Here is a 22,542-nt window from a genome sequence, read left to right as displayed (position 1 = left end):
TGTGTGTGTGTGTGTAAAATGTTCCTGTAAGTATGTGTGCCTTTCTTTGGCTAGGTGATAAGTGGGTGCACTTCTGTAATTTATATGTGGGCGTATTGGTGTCTCTAGTTTGTGGATATTTGTTAGGCTGTTTGATGTGGACTCCTTGAGGTTCTTTTGTTTGAGACATATTACTTTCTGTTCTGTGAGTATATATGAGATGTTTTTAGAGAGGTGTGTGTGTGTGTGTGTGTGTGTGTGTGTGTGTGTGTGTGTGTGTGTGTGTTTCTGGTATCTTTGTATTGGATCAGTGTGTGTGTGTGTGTGTGTGTGTGTGTGTGTGTGTGTGTGTGTGTGTTTCTGGTATCTTTGTATTGGATCAGTGGTTAGTTTCATTATGTTATTCTCTTCTGTAAATTTTGGGGTTTTAGTTTTGTTTTCCTCCTGTTTTCTTGCTACCATGGTTTTGCTCTTGTCCAATTTTATGATGATAGAGCTCCATTGCTTCTAAGCTTATTTCTTATTTTTCTGGATCTGTTTTCTTCCTCATTTTTGGTTGCTGTCTGTGTTCATTTTTGTTTTCCTATATTATGCATATGTTTTCCTCTGCCGTTAGCTCTCCTGTTAGCCCCACTGTGAAATTACAGCTGTTCTTCTTCTCTTGTTTTATTTTATATTAACTTTCTGTTGTTAGGTTCCCTATTGCCTTGTGTGTACCCAGTGTGTTGACATTGTACGGAGATCCTCATTCTAGTAGGTTTAGCTTTTGTTTTGTGAATTGTATGTCAATGAGATTGACCATTTATATGTGGAATGTGTGGTTTGTTTATCTATTGTTAGCAGGTGTGTTAGTTTCTATAAGTGTTTGTAATTTTTGTTGATGTTTGCCCCACTTTCTTTCCATTAGAATTTGTGTGTTTCTTGACTCTATTCATGATATCAATAGATATTTCTGATATTTTTATATGATTTGCAAGTTCAAGATGAATTTTGAACAGGTCAAGGGTGAGCATGTCCCTCTTGGAATGCAGACATTTAATTTACTGTTTCAGCCAACCTACTTCTGCTTTGTGCTTAGCATGTTGTGCTGCAGGTGACATAATGTTTACAATTAAATGTACATATTTAGCTATTACTTTATGAGAGAAATAGATTTTGTTGAATTTTATATTGAGTATAGTCTGATAGTTTTTCTCTTGTGCTTCTGAATTTGTTTCCGAGCTTACTCTGAAATGCCTGGCATGGTGCTGAGATAATCATTTTTTGGTCAAAGGTCTTTCCTTGTCTGCATTTGCTTCCTATGTGTTTATATTTTTAATTTTACCAATACAGCTTCTACTATTCTGTTCTTCCTCTTCAACTGTAGTGTCTCAGTACAACACTTTTTCAGATTCAAGAGTTTCAAAAGTCACAACACTAAAGTAATAACTAACCATAAAAATATGATGGGAGGTATGATACTGAAAGAAGAATTTGATAGAGCACTGAAAGACCTAAGTAAAAACAAGGCATCTGGAGTAGACAGCATTCCATCAGAACTATTGATAGCCTTTGGAGAACCACTCATGACTAAACTATTCCGCTTGGTGTGCAAAATTTGAGGCAAGCAAAATACCCTCACCCTTTGAAAAGAATGTAGTAATTCCAATTCCAAAAAAATCACATGCCAACAGATGTGAATATTACTATTCAGTTTAATAAGTCATAGTTCCAAAATACTAATGCAAATTCCTTACAGAAGAATAAAAAAACTAGAAGTCAACCTCAAGGAAGATGAGCTTGGATTCCGGAGTATTGTTGGGACACGCAAGGCATCTCTGACCTTATGCTTCACTTAAAAGAGAGATCAAAGAAAGGCAAACCTATGTTTACAGGATCTGTAGACTTAGAACAAATTGTTGATGATGCTGACTGGAGTACTTTCTTCGAAATTCATCTTGTAGAAGTGGTGAAATATAGGGAGAAAAAGGCTATATGCAACTTGTACAGAAACCATACAGCAGTTATATGAATTAAGGGGCATGAAAGGGAAGCACTTATTGAGAAGGGAGTGAGACAGGGCTGTAGCCTATCCCTGATGTTATTCATTGTGTACATTGAGCAAGCAGTAAAGGAGACCAAATAAAATTTGGAGTAGAAACTAAAATTCAGGGAGAAAAAATAAAATATTTTAGGTTTGCTGATGGCATTGTAATTCTGTTAGACACAGCAAAAACAAAATGAGGATAAATGGAATACAGTCAAATTAAATCGGTTGATGTTTAGGGAATTAGATTAGGAAACAAGATACTAATAGTAGTAGGTGAGTTATGCAAGTTGGGCACTGAAATAACTGACAATGGCCAAATTATGGAGGATATAAAATGTAGACTGTCAATGACAAGGAAAGCATTTTTGAAGAAGAGAAATTTGCTAACACTGAAAATTGATTTAAGTGTTAGGAAGTCTTTTTTTGGAAATATTTTTATGGAGTATAGCCATGTATGGAAGTGAAACAAGGAGGATAAACAGTTTAAACAAGAAGAGTATAGAGGCTTTTGAAATGTGGTGCTACGGAAGAATGCTGAGGATTAGATGGGTAGGCCACAGAACTAATGAGAGGTACTGAATATAGTCGAGGAGACAATAATTTTGTGACACAACTTGACGACAACAAGGGATCAGTTAATAGGATACATTCTGAGACATCAAGGGATCATCAGTCTAGTATTTGAGGCAAGTTTGGGGAGTAAAAATCATAGAGTGGATACCAAGAGATGAATACAGTAAGCCGATTCAGAAGGTTTAAAATTATATTCATGACTGTCAATCAGCAGCTGTGAAGCATGTTTTAAGAATAGAAATAATCGGTCATCATCTGCACAAATTTTTGTTAAATTAATTTCTTGACTGGTTTTGGCAAATTAATTTGCCATCCTCAGAAGATCATACAATTAAGCTTACATTGGAAAGCAATTATCAAGCAAACTCTGGACGATGGAGCCCTTAGTTTAAATTTGTTATATAGTGCTGTCAAGCAGTTTAAAAAGTAATGTAAAAATGTGAAGATATGGTGACCAAGAAAACTTGGCATCATAAGTAAAATATTAAAAAACCATAAGACATATGATGATATGATTAGCACCAACAGTCTGTAATTGTATGATCTTCTAAGGATGGCAAATTAATTTACTGAAAGTAGTCGAGAAGTTAACTTAATAAAAATTTGTGCAGCTGATGACTGGCTGATTTCTATTCTTAAAAAGATTCAGAAGACTGTAGGTTGCAGTAGTTATTCGAAAATGAAGAGGCTTGCACAGGGTAGGGTGGCACGGAGAACTGCATCAAACCAGTCTTGGAACTGAAAACAACAACATGTTGCCCAATATGCAGCTGTCCTCCAACAATTTCAGAATGATCTTCTCCCCCATTTCATCATGCATTCTTTTGCACTCATTTATATCATTCATGTTCATCGTGATAGCATTATTACACTCTTTGTTTCATATTAATATCTTCTTCTTCATCATCATTTTCTTCATCATTTCATCTTCTTCCATTTCTCTTCAGGGTTAGCAATATGATGTGGGTTTTGGCAATGTCAATGCAGTTAGTGGAGGGATGCCCTTGCTGACACCACCACTACCCCCAGGATGGAGTCTGTGTACACCATGTCTGCATCTGGAGTAAATGTCGTGTTAAAATGTGAGAATGTTTTCTAAATGTTTGCTTAATGTGTGTCTGAGGTGGGACATAGATACCAGCACAGTAGTTACCTAGCTGGATGTCCCTCCAACCATTTCAACTCTCTGCTATGTTGTGAAATGAAAAATGTCACTCGGGCATTGAGGAGAGATGAATATCACTTCTAGTTCATATTAGGTGATGCAAACAAGCACCCTTATGGTCAGCTGCAGGCATATTAAAGAAAGTAAGAGGAGGTCATGATAATACTTTCTGATGCCTAAAAACTACATCCACGTTTCCTGGCTCACCAGTCCTCATTGTCAGTCTGCAAGACAGATTCAATCCAGGTAGACTTGCCTCTGAGAATCCCAGAAGGGACCTAGTAACACACTCAGCTGTTTGGTCAGGTATGCCTTGTTTCATATACACCACCTAAATTACAGTCTTCTTCACCAGCCAGTCATTGGTATAGTAAAGATAGATCTCTTCCTGAAGAATATATCTTGCTGTTGAAATAATGTAAGATAGACTGTAGCTTGTACCATATGGTTTCTGAGCTCTGGATTTTTAACAAACGTAATGAACACCTTGCTCATGTTCATGCAGGTTCCTCTATTTTTCGAAAATATTTCTTCCAGTAGTCTTTTAATCAAATGAGTTTTACATTATTCATGTGTATTGAAAGGCTCAAGACAAGTACTTCATTTATGCTTTGAGGTTTCCAGTAAAAAATTCTAGTCCAATCCATATTATTTTGCCGATAAATATTTTGTTTGCATTGTTTCCTTAGCTACAAGCTGAAGCAAATCATATGTAAAAAGTAACATAAAGAAATATATTGATTTATTGCTGTAGGATGAAGAAGTAAACATTCTTGTTTGGAAAATGGATGACAATGAATGTTGTTTCTTTGTTCCATAGCGTACCCAGTTTTTATTGCTGTTAGTGTGTGAGCTATAAATCATCACTGAATTCAACACAATTACTGTGAATAATTTCTGATTTTGCTGCATCACAAAATACATCTGTATGTTCAACTTTCACACACTCATAACTGTCAGCACCCTCTCCTTTTCCTTTCATTTATTTTTGCTAAAGACATTATTCTTCTATAATATGCTCAGTAACTGACCGAAGATTAATTTTTCACACCTTTTGTGTTTAGTAGGTTCCAGTGTTGGTTATTTAGCCCATCATTTCGAAGAGTATGTATCACAAACAACTAAGGAAAAGTAAATAGAAAGTGAAAAATGTTCCAAGACTTCATCGGTTGGTTGTATAAACACAGATACAAAACTAGTATGAATAATATACTTGTGGATGTACTTGCATGTATGTAGGCATCAGTTGTGCAAAGCATGTCTGTTTTGGTTATGTTTATAAGGATAAGCTAAGTGGGCTCATACTGTTGCTTGTGTCAAGTTCAGTGAAAGTGTTCCAATTATGTGTGTTTGGTGCCCCTCCAACCATTTCAGCTCTCTTAATAGGGGCCTGCAGAGAGTTAATTATAGGACTTCAATTGCCTAAGGAAGACTAAGTCCTAAGGGACCCAGAGGATATATGTATTTTGAACAGAAAAGAATTGATGTGCTTGAACTTATTAGCTGTATCATTCTCTGCCATCAGTTTTTTCTTTTGCTCTGTGTCCTTATAGACACAGTCCAATGGGCAGTTGGTACCAATCTCCATTCAAATGACCACTTATTTGTTGCCTGCACATCTCAGATAGCAGTCTATTTACATGGCGTGATTATGGATGCTTAACAAAGCAGTTTGGATGTTGTACAACTGGCTGGTTCTCCCAAGCTGCATACACATCAATTCGAAAACACTTAGCAGAACATAATAAGCAACCTGCTATGTTGTGAAATGAAAAATGTCACTCGGGCAGTGAGGATAGATGAATATCACTTCTGGTCCATATTAGGTGATACAAACTAGCAACCTTATGGTCAGCTGCAGGCATAGACTTGTTGAGTGATTAACGAAAGTAAGAAGAGGTAATGATAATACTTTCTGATACCTATTGACTGTTCCGTTCCGGCAACAGGGGTATGAGCCTTTTATGTTTGTGTATTGGCAGTACTATACACTTCATTTCCTGAAGGTAAGTAATGACCAGCAATTCCAACATGTATTATTATGTAGACGATGACGGAATATTTGACACTGTATCATCTCGTGTCAGGTAGTATTCCATATTCCGACACCATTAGGAGACTGGATAGGTGAGAAGACTGGGCTTAGAGTTGCTTAACACAGAGAACTGCCACTTCTCCATGTAGAAATTAGTGCCTGTCTTGTGTCAGCTGGAGAACTCAAATCTCACCCTAACAGTATTCTCTGTAACATGTTGCTACAACTGAATATCCATTCTAGAGATATACTAGTGGGACTTATAAAGATGATTTTTTGGTGGTGTGACAGTATCCTTGCTGCTGTAGTGAAACTATTCAGAGTTCTTTCTTGGAACAAGGGAAGGATTGCAGTAGAGCTATTGGTGCAATCATCTGAGACAATGATATCACCAGGAGTGACCCTTGGAAGTGTTACAGGAATACTCGTTCTCTGTATGCGTAAATGATCCGACAGATAGGGTGAACAGCAATACAGGTTGAGTGAACAGCAATACAGATAGGGTGAACAGCAATCTGCAGCTGTTTGCAGAAGATGCTATGACGTACAGGAAAGTGTCATCGATGAGTGACTGTAGGATGATACGGATGCCTTAGATGAAATTTGTTTGGTGCATCAAAGGGCAGCTTATTCTAAAGGCCAAAAATGCAGATGAGTAGGAAAATAAATATGTAATGTTCTAGTACAATGTTATTCATGTGATGCTTTACAGTTGCATCGATTAAATTTGTAGGCGTAATTCTGCAAAGTAACATGAGATGGAAAATGCACTTAAGGTTCGTGATAGGGAAGTCGAATAGTTGACTTTGGTTCATTGGGAGAATTCTAAGGAAGTGTAGCTCATTTATAAAGGAGACTGTATACAGAAGACAAGAGTGACCCTTCCCAGAGTGTTTTGGAATCCTAACCATGTCGAATTAAAGGAGTTTGTCAAAGGAACTCTGAGGTATGCTGCTAGATTTTGAAACTCATCAGAGAAATAACATCCAGATGAGCCAAACACTTAAAACTACCCTCTGTACCCATTCACCATAAAATTGATCAATCTCTTTTGAAATATACAAGTTCAAATAATGTTCAGAATTTAGATACACACTTCTAGCCGATATATTGCTAATGAAGTGTTTTTATTGTCAGGTGGATCAAAATACTCATCGTTGGCTGGTCTTCCTTGAATCGTGGTTCTCATTGATTAGGCTGTTTAGCAGGTCACTTGGGTCTTTATTGCAAGAAAAAACACTGTTTTATTGTTTATTCAGTATTTGATTTTTATGCCTCATCAGTCATTAATGTTGTCTGCACTACTCCACATTTACTTGAGCAATTGAAGAATTTTCCCAACAAATTGTCACATTAAAGGAAAATTCATGTTTTCACTCAGCAGTACAGGAAGTTCACACCATAAAACTCTTTGACAACAGTGTTTGTATTTGTAGCAAAGGAGCATTTTTGGTGGACAAAAGACATACTAACTATGAACTACTTGCAGATGCGTGCGAACCATAATGTGTGTCAGTACAAATATGAAACAGCTTGTTTGGTTCACATTTGGAGACACATTTTTAACTTAACATTTTGCACCAAAATGTCCTGGAAATTTTTCAGATTCATTATGATGGTAACATGCAGTATTAATAACAGTGAAAATTTAGGTAAAGTAGTACAGCTTCGTGATTAGAAAAATCCAAGAATCAAAATAGTTATAAATGATATATGAAATTCTCCTGAATTAAAAACTGAAACTTCCAAAATATTCTCTGTGTAAAATGTTGTTTGCATTTGAAAATATTGTGTTTTTTGTATCAAGTGCGTTTGTTTCTAGTGGAGTTAACTGTATTTTCATGATAAAATGGTGGCTGTTTATCTGAGAGATAATAAATTATGGTTTGGTACAACTTAAATAAAATTTTGAAGATTTGGTGAGTATATGTGGCATTTGTTTATGACTGAAATGAAGGCGCATTACATCCCCACAGATATAAATTTCCCTCAAAATAATGTTTCCATTCACTTTTAAAGTGAAATCAGTAGGATTACTATCTTTTCCAGTTGCGATGTTTCAGATTATATCTCACAAAAATGTTTTTTAAGTTAATAAATAAATATGGAAAATTTATAGTTCAAAAACACTCCAGGGTATCACAGTATTACAAAAAAAATTCTTTCACATAATTTATAACACAGATTGGATCATGTTCTTCACATATGGTGTCATAAGATTCAGTTGGCCTAATTACAATTAATCTTGGTCTACCACAATTTGTTACCAGTAGGTTCAATCAATACATGAGTATGAGAGAGTTTACAACTGTCACCTGCCACACACTTGTAGGGCAGCAAGTTAGGTATTTAGTTATTTCTGTGCTTTCTTAGTAGTTTAACTCTTAAATAAGTTGTGTCTTTTTCTACTTAAGAGGTGTAATCTCACATTTTGTAACTTAAAAGTGTAAATTAAGGCAGTCTTTAGTGCAGTTATTACTCACTTGTTTGTTTTGAAGAACCAGGAAGAATTCTTTTTGACTGTCACCTATTAAACACCTGCAGAGCAGCAGGTTATGTATTTAGTTCTTCCTCTGTTTTCTTATTATGCTGGGATGGATAGGTTGTGTGCGTGCTGTGTGCGGACACAGCAGCACCTGGCCAGTTTGTAAGCAGCTGAATGTGCTTTTGGGTACGGTCAGCTGTCTTCAGGCTACTGCCTCAGAGTGTCGTGGTGGCGGAACATTTGTCCCATTGCATGGGATACATCAATTGTCACGTGTTTCACTCTGAAGCTCTGCTGCCAATGCATATTCCAGTGGAACCCAAGTGGGTCATCTGACCTCATTACAGGATGAGTGGCAGGTAGTAACGCATTCACATACCCCAAGGCAGAGGACCAATGTGAAGGCTGGCTATCTGGCCTTGCTTACTCACCTGATTAGTGTACAGGTGGCTGCTTCTTCAGCAGGGCCTGAGCAGGCACATGGGGGGGGGGGGGGGGGGGGGGGGGACAGATTTGCTTGTCATTGGGAGCTCCAATGTTAGACAAGTTATGGAACCTCTCAGGGAAATACTGCTCAGAGACAGAAAGAAAGCCAATGTGCACTCAGCCTGTCTGATGGGCGGCCTCGTCAGAGATGTGGAGGTGGCCTTGCCTCGGCTATCAAGAATGCAAGGTGCAAATGCCCGAAAGTTGTGGCTCACATCGGCACCAATGATGCCTGTCGCTTGGGTTCTGAGGCCTTTCTCGGTTCATACAGGTGGCTGGCAGAAGTAGCGAAGGCTGCTGGCCTTGTGCTCTGGGGTGCAGTCAGAGCTCGCAGTTGATTGGGGTCCTTTGGTTTGGAGCTGAGTGGAGGGTCTTGGGCAAAGACTTCATCAACTCTGTGATGGTCTTGGCTGTGTATTTCTGGATCTACATTATCAGATGGAGACTACTAGCATGTCAGTTGATAGGCCAGGAGTGCATTACACAAAGGAAATCGCAACTAGGATAGCAGATTACTCGTGGAGGGTAAATGAGGTTTTTTATGCTAGGTGGTAGCTTAAGGTACTCTGATAAACTCTCTGCAGTTGACACACAGACAGCAAAATCAGACCAGGTACAGACTAAAGACACTTTGACTGGCGATATTTTATAAGTTAATTGTCGCAGTACCCATTAGAGTTTCCGAATTTATTGCCCTCCATGAGGTTTGGTACACAGCCTGTTATTCTCAGGGCCAAGAGCTAGCTGAAACCTGAAGTAGAAAGCTCCAAAATATTTACCGAGTCATGGAACATATATGAGTAAGACAGATTAGATGCTGTAGGGGGTGGAGTGTTCATTGCAGTCAACAAAAATATTCTCTCTATCAAGGTAAAATTTGAGTTTGACTGTGAAGTTACCTGGATGCATATGACAGCTCTAGGTGAAATGAAGTTATTTGTTGGATGTTTTTAACGGCTGCCAGATTACACTGTTACAGTTTGAGCATCATTCAAAGTAAGTGTACACTTAGTAACACAGGAATGCCCAGATTATGCAATACTAGTTGGAGGCAACTTTAACCTACCGAGTACAGACTGGGACATCTATGGATTCAGTGCTGGAGTTATGGACAGGCAGTCTTGCAAAGTACTTTTGAACACAGGTCTCTGAAAACTGTCTTGAGCAGCTAGTTCAACAGCCCACATGCAGCGGAAATATTTTAGACCTTGTAGCGACAAACAGGCCTCAGCTTATCAGTGGTGTCAGTATAGAGACAGGGATTAGCGATAAAGATGTATCTATAGTGACAATGTTTACTAAAAGTTACAAGAGTGGTTTGAAAAGTTCTCGGAATCCCCGCGAGAGGTCAGCTTTAGCGCAATGAATTGTTCACATGATATTCATTGGACTATTGCCTATAAACACGTGCCATGTCAGCACTCTTGGAAGAGAGCTGTGGTGGTGATGTGGCTCTATTGTTCCCACATAGTGATTTGTGGAGATGGGAAAAAGAGGTCTGAGCCATGATCAAGTACTTCATAAAGAAAGGTATGAAAGCCGATTTCCGGAATGCACTGGGGGCTCTGCGCCTTCATATTCAACTTTCCAAGTGGAAAAATGAATTTAAATGTGGTCAGGAGAACTTAGGTGATTTTCCACACAGTGGTGGGCCAAGATGTGTTATTACTCCAGAAATCATTGCAAAAGTGCACAAAATGGTCATGGAGGATTGCTGATTGAAAGTGCATGAAATTGCTTGCACTTGCCAGGTATCATCTGAAAGGGTATATCACATTTTAACTGCAAAATTGGAAATGAAAAAATTATCTGCAATATGGGTGCTGTGACTCCTGCCGCTGGATCAAAAACGCATGAGAATGGACATATCGGAACAATATTTGGCCCGTTTTAGGAGAAACAAACAAGATTTTTTTGTTCTGTTTTTTGACCATAGATGAAACTTAGGCGCACTACTATACCCAGAGACAAAACAACAGTCAAAACGGTGGAAACATGCTGATTCTCCACCACCAAAGAAAGCAAAGACAATTCCTTCGGTGTGAAAGGTCATGGCATCAGTGTTCTAGGATGGGAAGGGAATTATGTTTGTAGATTATCTCACCACTGGGCAAACAATACTGGAGAACACCATGTTAACCTCCTGGACAAATTGCAACAAAATACACGTGAAAAAAGGCAGGTTTAGCAAGGAAGAAAGTCATCTTCCATCAAGACAATGCGCCTACACACGTGCTGTCGCCATGGCAAAATTACACAAACTGTGGTTGGAATTGTTGCCACACCCACCTTATTCACCTGATATGCCTCCGTCAGACTTCCATCTCTTCTCGAAACTAAAAATTTTTTTGGTGGATGAAGATTGACTTCAAACGAAGAATTGATATCTGGAGTTGATAACACTCTTGCAGGCCTGGAGAAAACTCATTTTCGAGATGGGATCAAGGAACTGGGACATAGTTGGACCAAGTGCATTAATCTACAAGGAGACTAAATTGAAAAAAAAAAAAAAAAGTTTCAGTGATGTAAGTACTTTTTTTCTATTCTGTTCAGAGAACTTTTCAAACCACCCTTATAATAAGGGGAGTATTTTTTCTAGAAAGAGCAGGGTTAATATATTAAGGGTGCCAATATTTAGGTTATTTTTTAGTCCAGTTGTTTTCATCTTCTTGTACTGTTACACTATCAGCTTAAAAGAGAATGCGCAAATGATAACAGGAAAAAATTAATTTTGAGATTCGTGTGTCTCTGAAAACATCAATGCGTGAAGCATGAAACAACTACCACTGTCATACCTTAGCAAAGGATCTAGTTGAGAACCCAAGAAAATTCTGGTCTTATGTAAAATTGCTAACCAGGTTGGAGGCTTCTACCCAGACACTCATTGACCAATCTGATGTGGCAGTGGAAGATAGCAAAAGGAAAGCTGAAGTATTAAATTTCACATTAAAGAAATTGTTCATGCAGGAGGATTGTACCAAACATCGTTGTATGATCATTGCACAGATTCCTGTACTGAGAACATAGCAGCAGGCATCTGTGGCATATAGAATAAACTGAAAGAGTGTGAAACAAGTAAGTCACCAGGCCCTGATGGAATACCAGCTAGGATTTACAAAGAGTATTCTATGGGATTGACCCCTTACTTTGCTTGAATTTATCATGAATCTCTTGACCAGTGCAATGTCCCAAGCAACTGGGAAAAAGTGCAGGTGACTCCTTTATGCAAGAGGGGTAAAAGAACTGATCCACTTCTATATCTTTTACAGATTTTGAAGAAATTTTAGCTTTACAAAAATCAACATAAAGAAAGATGTAAGTGGCAAAACTTGGGAGGCAGACAACTTGCCAGTAATAATTTTATCGAAGCTTTATGTAGGTCTTCATATTTTTCAGTCACAGTTGAAGCAAGACTGAATGATATTCATAACTGAAAATATTTGAAGAAGTCTGTCATGAGAATAGTAGGATGATTTCTGGGCCTTGCACAAACTTTTGATCAACAAGATATCAGGTCAGTGAGAAGGAAGTGTCCATTGAAACTGCTTTTGAAGCATTTTGTGGTGGCACATTTCATTGTGTGTATACAAGAATGCTCCAGCCATCTTTAGCTGACCTTCTGTAACACATCTGGCCTGACATGATGATGTATAATGTTTCTCAGCTAGAAAAGCTGTAATAGGAACTAGCCACTCTAAATGTGTTGACAAGGAGCAAAAATTAAGTTCCAGGGGTCGCTAACGACAAAATGAGAGAGCTGTAGAATGAAAACTCCAGTGTATTGTCACAATTTGTACAGTTTTAATTTACCGAGCCCGCAGTTGTTACAGTTTCCAATTCGACTTTCACTCGTCTACCACAGTCACTCTTAGTAGCCAGTTTAAGATCTCAACCCTGACTTGATACCGAAAATACATATGGATTTCTGTATAGTTCGACTGCTCACACAATACTTTGTGAATGTTTACTTTGAACTAAAAGTTCTCAGTTACAACTGCACAACCTGGAGAGTTTATACATAAAAGATACAAAATTCACACAATCGTCATTGTAGTTCATTAGGTAACACTTCCTGATACTCCACAATCATTTAAATCCAACATTTACTCAAAATTAAACATTTTTACCCAGCTCAGTTGGGCACTGACTCCTCCAGACCCATACACCAAACTTCGCTCCTAGCCCTAATGGACTGTCTTGCTTTGATTGGCTCAGTTGGAATTTAGCCAATCAGTTTTATATATTTAGATCCATGGAATCCCCATGTTCTCTGCCTTGAACCAATCCCATACTGAAGTTACTTTAGACAGAATTATTGAATAATAAGCACCACAAAAAACATATCATATTAACTTTTTCATCAATTGTGTGAAGAACTGTAGGAGGTATTATTATTCCATAGCACCTTAAAGTGGCTGCTTCACAATTCACATCGCCCCCTACATACATAGCTAACAATCAGTGTGTCACATTCAGGTTCCCACACTTGTATATGCTCAGTTACAGTTGGAAAGATTTTCGTGTCATACACATATCACACTTACTCCTTCCTTTCTGCTCAAGCAATAAAACAAATCAAATTGGCAATACTTAACATAAATCATGATGTAATTAGAATATAAAATTATGTAAAATTGATTTGTTTTTCTAATTATGTGATTTTTATGTTATTGGATGGCTTGATAAGTCATTAAACATCATTTGCTTTTAACTGATACATATGGACTTGACAGGGTGTTAATTTCTCATGGAAGTCCTAAATTCTGCATTTTGTGTATCTCTAAAAGTACTGTAGACACAACACTGGAATTAACACTGTTGTTAGCTATTGACATAACAGAAAGTTTTATTCCATTTGGTGTATGGCCGAGGTCAAATTTAATTTATTATAATGCTAGTAATATTTCGTTGCTTGGATGGTGGTGGCTTAAGCTGCAGCTGGTTCACACCAGACCCTCTGTCGTGGTGAAGCTATTACTCATTGCAAATATGAAACTAAGTAAGATCTTATACAGATGGTGTACGTGGCTATGCTACAATTTGTTCAATTTGGTAGTGATTGTAGACAGGACTTTCCTCTAATAGGTGCAGTACATTATAAGATTATTATTATTATTATTATTATTATTATTATTATTATTAAACAATATGTGCTTTTGCAAGATTTACGGAAAAGGAAGGAAAATTCTTGTAAGGTTATGCAGAAAGTGCACCATCATTGTTTACAATAATTTACGCCAGAAAAGTGAGCACAGGGAGCCGAATGTGTGTGCTGAAAGCCATGTTTGGTTTTTCTAGGGTTACAAAGTGAGAAGGGGTGTGCTTGTGTGACTCAATAAAAATGAATTAGAAGTGTGCTAAAACTGCTGTTTGTACCAGAATCACCATTGACTTCTTTAGGGAGATTAAGACATATATAAAGCAGTGTTTGAAGTACAATTTCAAGGAGTATAATATATCCATAGCTAGAAAATTGGGTGATTTTTAAATTTAATGCTAGATTACAATTTACTTATGTAGAGGCTGTATGAATTGTGTTGTCATACACTCATTGTTTATACATTCCCTGTTGCCAGATTATTCAGAGACTGGTGGTTGACCCTTCTATTTTTCTTGGTTCTTCTCTTCTTGTGGGATCTATACATTCATTATACATGGGTGTTCAGTATTTAAACACACAGCGTACGACATTGGGATGTGAACCATCCTTATATAGTACTAAATATCGGTTCATTTGGAGATGCCGATTCAGTGTTCTTGTGATTTGAAGTAATTGTAAATTACTCCAGGTAAAATAAATACCCTTGCTTCAATTCTGCCACGAATCCCATCCCAAAATCAGCCAGGTTTTCCTGTTATTGACATCGTTGGCCTGTGTGTGTCACTCCGAAAGTTTTGAGAAAGTTCTATCACTCTTTTAATTGTCTAATTTCCTTCTTTACTGTATAGGTCTTCATTTGTGTTACTTTTAAGAGCTAAATGTTATTTAACTGTTATAATTACTACCATTTCTTCTGCAGGCAGTAATTTTGTAAGACTTTCTAAACCAAATTAGTTTAATTTCTTTGGTTCATAATCTTTTTAATTTCTAATGTTTTCTGTAATGTGGTAAGTTTAAAATACACCCTTTACTAATTTCAGGTACTTATGATGGTACTACCATTGTTACTTATCATGGTACTCCCAAAAATGATGAATGATCCAGAAACAAGAAAGGTAATATTGTCAATTTAAATACTTTAATTTGTTTTATTTTTCCAGTAACTAATGAGATAAATTACATTCAGTGATAACAGTTTTGTGTTTTTGCAATTTTTGTTAATAGAAGAGGTCTTTAAGTGTGTGTCATTCTCAGCACATCAAGTTGCCTCATTAATCATTAATAACAGTAGCTTTTACCATAATTTATGTAGTTCATTTATTACATACGCCGTAATTACCCTACTCCTGCCGTTTTCTGTGTTGTCTTCACATGCCAGGTGTACGATAATCCCTTAACATTTGGTTGTCATTCGTAATAAATAAATGCGTTGTTAAGGGAAGTGTTAGTTGTTGTGCATCAGTGTATCATCAGTGCATATGTGAAATCGATTTCATTCCAAGATTCAGCATATGTACTCTTGATTGTTCATCCAAATTTCTTTTCATCCTTTAGTTACTCTTACCACTTATTCTGTAGTATATTAATTATATGCTGATATTTTCGTAACAGGAGATGGAGCAGATCAATAATTTAACTAAGTATGATATGCCAGAAATGTCAGAAGTACTGACTTCATTTTTTGCTGGTGGAGAAAAACAGAAATCCAGAGCAGTCAAACCAAGCAAAAAGAGACAGTAACAGAAGAAGATGATGTATAAAAATGGAATGTGAAATTTTCATTTTCATAAAGAATTTAAGACTCTATCATGCTTTACATGTTTTTATTTGATATTTATATCTTGGAGTACAGCATCACAGTGAACTGATTTAATCACAGTTGGAAATCTATTAGTGATTAGTATTTGGCAAACTACTGAAAATTTTTCACAATTGTTTATAGATCATGGCTCGAACATCAGTTTGTTAAAGATTTAGTTTTTATTTTACAAAATGTGCTCTAAAGGGTTAATGCATGAAAGGTGATCTGAAAACGAATAGCTCAGAATTGCTTTGTGTGTGTGTGTGTGTGTGTGTGTGTGTGTGTGTGTGTGTGTGGGGTCATATGCTTGTGTTTGTGCTTTTGAGAGACATGATAGATATTACATATGGGAACAAGATCCGTTTGGAATTTATTTTTCAGCCCAAAGGATGCTCTGTAAGAATCATGAATGGTTGTTGCTTTAAGACTAAAAAAAAAGAAAAACCTAATATACTGGTGTGGGAAAGTAATCCTCTTGTTTCCTTCTTGCTGGCAGTATTTTGATACATTCATGCATTGGAATCGGGTAGTAACTTTTTGCACAAGGTTGTTATTGACTTTCAGTGTGAATTATTACTGTTAGAAAGTTTTTCTCTGATATATCACTTATTGTGGTAAAACTGAAGACAACTTCTCTTAGTTATGCTCTAACCTCTTAGTTATGCTCTGAAACTTTTTGTTTTATCTATTGTCTGCTTATCTATGCTACCACTGTAGCATTGTTTTAGTTTATATAAAAAATTCATTATTATGTTATGTATTTCCACATGCAGTGGAATGGATCACAGTAGTTGTAGTAATAGTTGTTGTTATTTTCTTCAGTCAGAAGACTGGTTTGATGCAGATTTTCTATTCTGTGCAAACCTATTCATCTCTGTAATAACTATTCCAACTTACATCCCTTTGAACTCTGCCCAATTCTTGTTTTCCCTCTAAAATTTGTACCATCACACTTCCCTTTATTATCAGACTGACTGTTCCTTAATGCCTCAGAATGAGTTCTACCAACCGTTCCTTTCTTTTAGTCCAGTTTCTTTACTCTCCAATTTGGCTTAGTACCTTTTCATTAGTTATCTTCTCTTCCCATATAATCATCAGGATTCTTCTGCAGCACCATATTTCATAAGCTTCTATTTTCTTCCTGTTTGTATTGTTTGTCTGTGTTTCACTTCCATACAAGGCTATAATTCAGATAGATCCCTTCAGAAAAGACAACATAACATTTAAATTTGTATTTGATGTCAAACAGCTTTTCTTTTTGAGAAACACTTTTCTTGCTATTGCCAGCCTGCATTTTATATTCTCTTTACTTTGGCCATTGGCAGTAATTTTTCTGTCCAAATATCAAAACTCATGTACCACATCCCATGTGTCTGTTCCTAATCTAATTCTCCTCTAGATTGTCTGATTTAGACTTCATGGGTCACTATACTTAGATTAAAGTAACATTGTTATAGATGTCAAGTATTGGGGCCAGCTGCCACCCAATTATAGAACACAGTGTATTTGCTGTGTTGCCTGTTTTGTAGGTACCTGCAGAGTCTTGCCAAGTGTGCGTGCTTGCAGGCTAGCAGAACTCCCCCCCCCCCCCCCCCCAAAAAAAAATCACACACACACACACACACACACACACACACACACCTCACCTCACCCACAACCACAGCAATCTCTCAATTGCAAACTTATTTTATTCGTGCTGTAAGTGACTTTCCTGTAATGTCTCACCTTGCAGTTAATGAATTAACATTATCTTTGGTCTCACTCTGGCTGTGCTTGCATCTCTCATTTGTAATACAGCTTCCCTGCTTTCTGCAAACTATCTTAGTGTTTTTTATATGTTTTTTATGCATACGTCATTTCATTTTCTGAGGAGATTTTTCTTGATACAATAAGACAATTACATTCGTAATGGAAAAAATTCACTGTTAGACTGTAAAAGAAACAATATGTTGAGTAAGAAGTCTGAGAAAAGACATTGCCATTGTTAGGAGTATTTGTCATTAATACTTGAGTCTACTAAAAGTAATTTTATTGTCTGTTAGTCAGCTGATGTTTATTTGTAAATATTAAGTGAAAATTTATAGCTGGAATACATGAATGTGTGTCCTAGTCATTCTATACTTATGGAAAATGTTGCGAGTGATTTAATTTTCAGCAGAAATGTCTAAAAAAAATTTGTGTTCGTGTGAGTGCTGTGGACAAATTTTTCTATGCAGAAGTCTTAAGTTTTAGCAAAGTCACGCTTCTGCAAGGAAAACCCAAACATTTAGCTATTCCTGTTACTACAGTTGACCATTCTTGAGAAACAGATGTGAATGCAGTACATCATATGCAGCTGGTACTGCATAGTACGCAAACGTGTGCCTTATTTCATCTCCTTGTTTATGATCTATATATTGTACATTTTAATAATGAAATCCAAAATAATTCTTTACAAATATGATTACTGAGGGGGGGAAGCCAGAGGACCATTTCGTTTGGGTACAACTAATTGAAACATCAAAATTTCATTATCTTACAATCATTGTATTTTGATAGTAGTAGAATCTATTGTACTCCTAATATAAAAACAATTTTGTTATATGCATATCATATTGTCTTTAGTGCAGTGATAGTGTGTGAATTTTGATTGTAAATTGTGGCCTGTGAAATAAAAGGGCAGTATGTAGGAATTATGTATTGCTACACTGGGTAAATAGTTTTGAGAATTGCATTTTCTTGAGAATTGTGAGGCATGAAGAGGAAACTTTCAGATGATCTTTGTTTCAATACCATACTTCCTAATTTTGTGTTTGTATTAAAATGCTTCTTCTTGGATACTGTCTGTAAAAACAAATTCTCAAAAACAATGAGTGCGGGTCAATACACTGTTACCTTAGACCATATTCCCCATTAATTGAGAGCCATAATTTTTTCAAAGCAATCCCTTTTAATTTGACTCTGACCCAACCTAACCCTCTATTCTCTTTGTGCCACCACCCCTTAAAAAAATGTAAATGTGTACATGCACGTGCGTTCGCCACTGCATGCGCGTACACACACACACACACACACACACACACACACACACAAGATTAAACTTCAGGACAAAGACCTTCACTCAGTCACTCCTTTTGCTTATAGTAGCAGTTACCGCACAAATTGTCACCAGCAGTGCCACTGTTGCAGAATTTTTTTAAGTATCCACAAATTTGTGCTTGTAAGTTTTTGGAATAAAAGTTATATGAACAGTTTTGTTTTGCTGGACTGAAAGTTATATGAACAGTTTTGTTTTGCTGGACTGAAAGTTATAACAGGACTCGTATTGTTTACAATAGGGTCAAACCTGATTTGGTGGAGGCAGTACATTGCCAGTTGTGGTTTTTTTTTTTTTTTTTTTTTTTTTTTTTTTTTTTTTACACTTAATAACACATGTAAGGGACTCTGTGTATTTCACCCAGTGGTAAAGTGTTCACTCTTGATCCAGTAAGTTATTTTATTTTTTTATTTACACATCTAGCATTGTCATAGCCATACACAATAGAGTATTCAAGCCTTTGACTGATGTGCTACTGAACACCAACAAAAAGCAATATGACTTTTACACTGTTACAATGGTCTGAGTAGTTTGTTACATTTATTGAACAAGAATAAAAAAGGAAATCATGTAACAATATATATTTGTTCTTTTCTGCCCACATAAGTTTAACATCCTGTTAATGCAATCAACACATTTCCTTCAAAACTTTGGCAATTGTCAACAGTGCACTCTTACAAACATTGTACCACATTGAATTATTACTAATGAAAATGGTTGTGTGTCATTGATATCCAGAAACTAATAGCACTTGCATAGGTTATATTCCTGCCAAAACATCAGCTGATTAGCCTGGTTTTTGGCAATTTCTCATCGGTTTTGCAAAGATTTTTCATGTTCAGAAGATAATTTTTTATCTATTAGACCTGACAATACTGTAATTGTTTCTAAAGGTCTGGTGCTATAGCAGTTGGCTGTGTGCGTAGTATCTTTGTAGACAAGATAAGATGTTTCCACAGAATGTGACCGAATTATTTTTTCAGTCAAGAAATTATTGTAATGAGATAATTATTGTACTTTCTGAGAAAAATGTTGCTTGCACTAGTGATTTTATTATATTAGGTGAATAGGCTTTAGTTTAATCATTTCAAGGCCAGAAGATTTTATAGCACACACTGCTCTTCTTACACATAAAATTGTCATACTGTAGAATTAAGTAAAATTATTTTACATTTAGTCATAATAAACAGTGTTAAGGGCAAATTTAAAATTTGACATTATTTTCTGTAACTTCTTTTATATTATTTGTAATTTGTTACATCACATTAATGTTACCATGTGGTTGGCCAAGTACTGAATATTTTTCGTTTAAGGTATTAGGACTAGTGTGTAGGTATTAGGACTAGTGTGTTCAGGATTCATTTGGTCAAGAAGACAATTTACTCCCATCGCTTAAAGATGATTTGGAGTAACTTGCAAAACGGTGGGCATAAAGTGAGTTAAGTTTCTATGGACTACTCAAAGCTTCTTGTTAGTCACTCCACCTTTATATAAGCATCTGAGACATTACAATAAGAAAAAGATATGGGATGTATGTGCCAGCATAATGAAACCAGTTTAGAGTCCAAACTCGATTAAATATTGGAATGATATTTCCTGGTAGTGCAAGAAAATCAAAGTGAAACAGTGAGAAATGCGTATACAGTTTTCTACAAACATTGTTTTGTGGTTAAATGCTTTGTGTTTAAACTTAAGCACACTTTATTGCACTCAGTACGTATTGAGAAGAAATGGACAAAGTATAACAAGGTGCTAGAAATACATAACATAGTTCAATAACAGCATTAGGAAAAAATTGAAAATAATTTATATATATTCCATGGTAAGTTATACACAAAAGTTAAATAACTAAAAACACCTCTGAAGAGTTAAAAAAAAATGGATTGAAGCTCACGCTTCTAATTCTGGCATCTCACTACCTACAGAACTTCGCTTAAAAGGCACCTCGTTTGATTAATTTAAATCTTTAATCAATTGCCAAAAATTACTCACTTGCCTGGAAGTAGTAAAAGAAAGTGGAAGTTTTAAATTCTGCTCTCAAAAATATATTTGTATAACAACACAAATTGCAATTTTATATGATATTGACATGCTGTTCAGCAAGTACCACATGTAAGTTATTTGATGTAGCAGGAGGAAGGGTCGGGGGGGGGGGGGGGGGGGGGGGGCGGGGGAAGGAGAGTTCTCACGCATGATGGTTTTGTGTTTGTATTCTGTGCCAGATGCATGATAAATTGATAGATGGGGATCTATTTTCAACTACTGTCCACCATATGCTGATACATTGTGGGGGGGACTTTGTATCTGTTAGATTCTACAGCATACTGTGAACTTAGTTATGGATTTTCTTACAATAGCCATAGCCATCTCCTCATAATGGTGGCATCCAGAAATGTGTTAGTTACTGTCCTACTCGGTGTACGTAGCAAAAGTTCTGTATCACTCAGCTCACAGGCATGGTTACTGATGGAACAAATGGCAGTTATGAGTGGTAGGTAACTACTAAGCTTACATAGTAAACAGATGGCTAAAAACATAGTCCAAAACACACAAATGTCATATGAATATGTACAAGCTCAGTCCAAAGTGGATACTAAATGAGAGAAAACTGTAAAATGAGCAGTAGTTGAACATTTTGTCGGATTGGACGTTCTGTGGAGGCCTCAAGTGATAAAAAGCAAATGACAATATGTAACCATGCTAGTATAATAAAGCAACAGTTGACAAATAACTTGTTGAATGCTTCCTTGGAAATAGCAGTCACCACAGTTTTGTACATCTGCATTGTGAATGTTATGACCAGCTGATCTGCCTCTGAATTTGACACTTGGTGAAACAGAGTTGTGGTAAGATGCTCACTATCATTGTGTTGATAAAAATACAGAAACTCAGATTCCTTAAAATGAGTCATCAGAGATGACAGTTTGTGGTGCAACTTCTATGACAAAAATAGTAGACAAGGCACAGTAGGTAGTGGACATTGTTGTAGTAGCCATTCATGCAACATACCAGAAGTTAGAGAGGGCACTGACAAGCAACCATATTTCTCCCTAGAACAGTTTGATGAATTCAATGTGCACTATTTCGAAGGGTACTAAGTGTGAGGCCATGGGTTTAAACACTGTGCTGGAGACAGTAGGTTGTGACCGCAGACATGACAGTTCCAGATTATATGTTTCATGGTGGCATCAGTGCGAGGCCAATAAATGTAGCCCTGCTCTAATGTCATCATCATATATATACAGGTACCTCAGTAGATTAAGAATACAGAGATGAGCATAGTCTAAATAAAAGGGCAGCTATTCACATTTGTCAGTAGCTAAGAGAGGACACAATGTGTTATATTGAAGTGTGTTACAATGAAAAGTTTGCAATACTGAGTCCATGTTCTTGCAAGATGTGTTGCCCAGCACCGTTGTGCAGTTGACAAGACCTTGTGAAGCAATGGATTGCTGTTGGCTTAACTCAAGAGTCCACAAGCCTTATTCACAGATTTACTGAGTATGTTTCTTTGATTTATGTCTAACATAAAACACACTTCTTGCTTGTGGAAGTGTGTGTGTCCAGCGTGCACAGCAGGCAGGAAAGAGAGTCCGCATTGGTGTGCTGCTTGGTGGGCCCTGAATTGAATCTGGTACGTATAATTATTTAAAAACAGATCTCATCATTGCAGCCACTGTGCCCTCTTAACCAAGACCTTGGAATGTGGACCAAACAGTGGTATCTGGGGTTTTGTACGATGTGAGATAAGGTGCAATTTGATCCTGTAGAGAAAAATTTGCAAATTTTTTATTCTACAAATAATCACCCAA

General features: G+C 36.7%; 1 protein-coding gene across 2 annotated transcripts in view; it reads left to right on the top strand.

The window, feature by feature from the left end:
* The window catches only part of LOC124556713 (ER membrane protein complex subunit 7 homolog), an 82,095-nt gene that overhangs the window by 28,099 nt on the left and 31,454 nt on the right, over positions 1-22,542 (top strand). The window contains exons 3-4 of one of the 2 annotated variants that reach the window (XM_047130699.1): positions 14,894-14,968; positions 15,465-18,352. In XM_047130699.1, coding sequence (XP_046986655.1) covers positions 14,894-14,968; positions 15,465-15,593 — 204 coding nt within the window. In that variant the 3' untranslated portion in view covers positions 15,594-18,352. Of the gene's footprint in view, positions 1-14,893; positions 14,969-15,464; positions 18,353-22,542 lie in introns of those variants that run through there. The other variant, XM_047130700.1, reaches the window with a different exon arrangement.

The sequence above is a fragment of the Schistocerca americana genome, chromosome X (assembly GCF_021461395.2).
Source record: "Schistocerca americana isolate TAMUIC-IGC-003095 chromosome X, iqSchAmer2.1, whole genome shotgun sequence".
In the NCBI taxonomy this organism is placed as follows: Eukaryota; Metazoa; Arthropoda; class Insecta; order Orthoptera; family Acrididae; genus Schistocerca; species Schistocerca americana.
The sequence above is the reverse complement of the archived record's forward strand: the minus strand, read 5'-3'. Positions and strand labels throughout refer to the sequence as shown.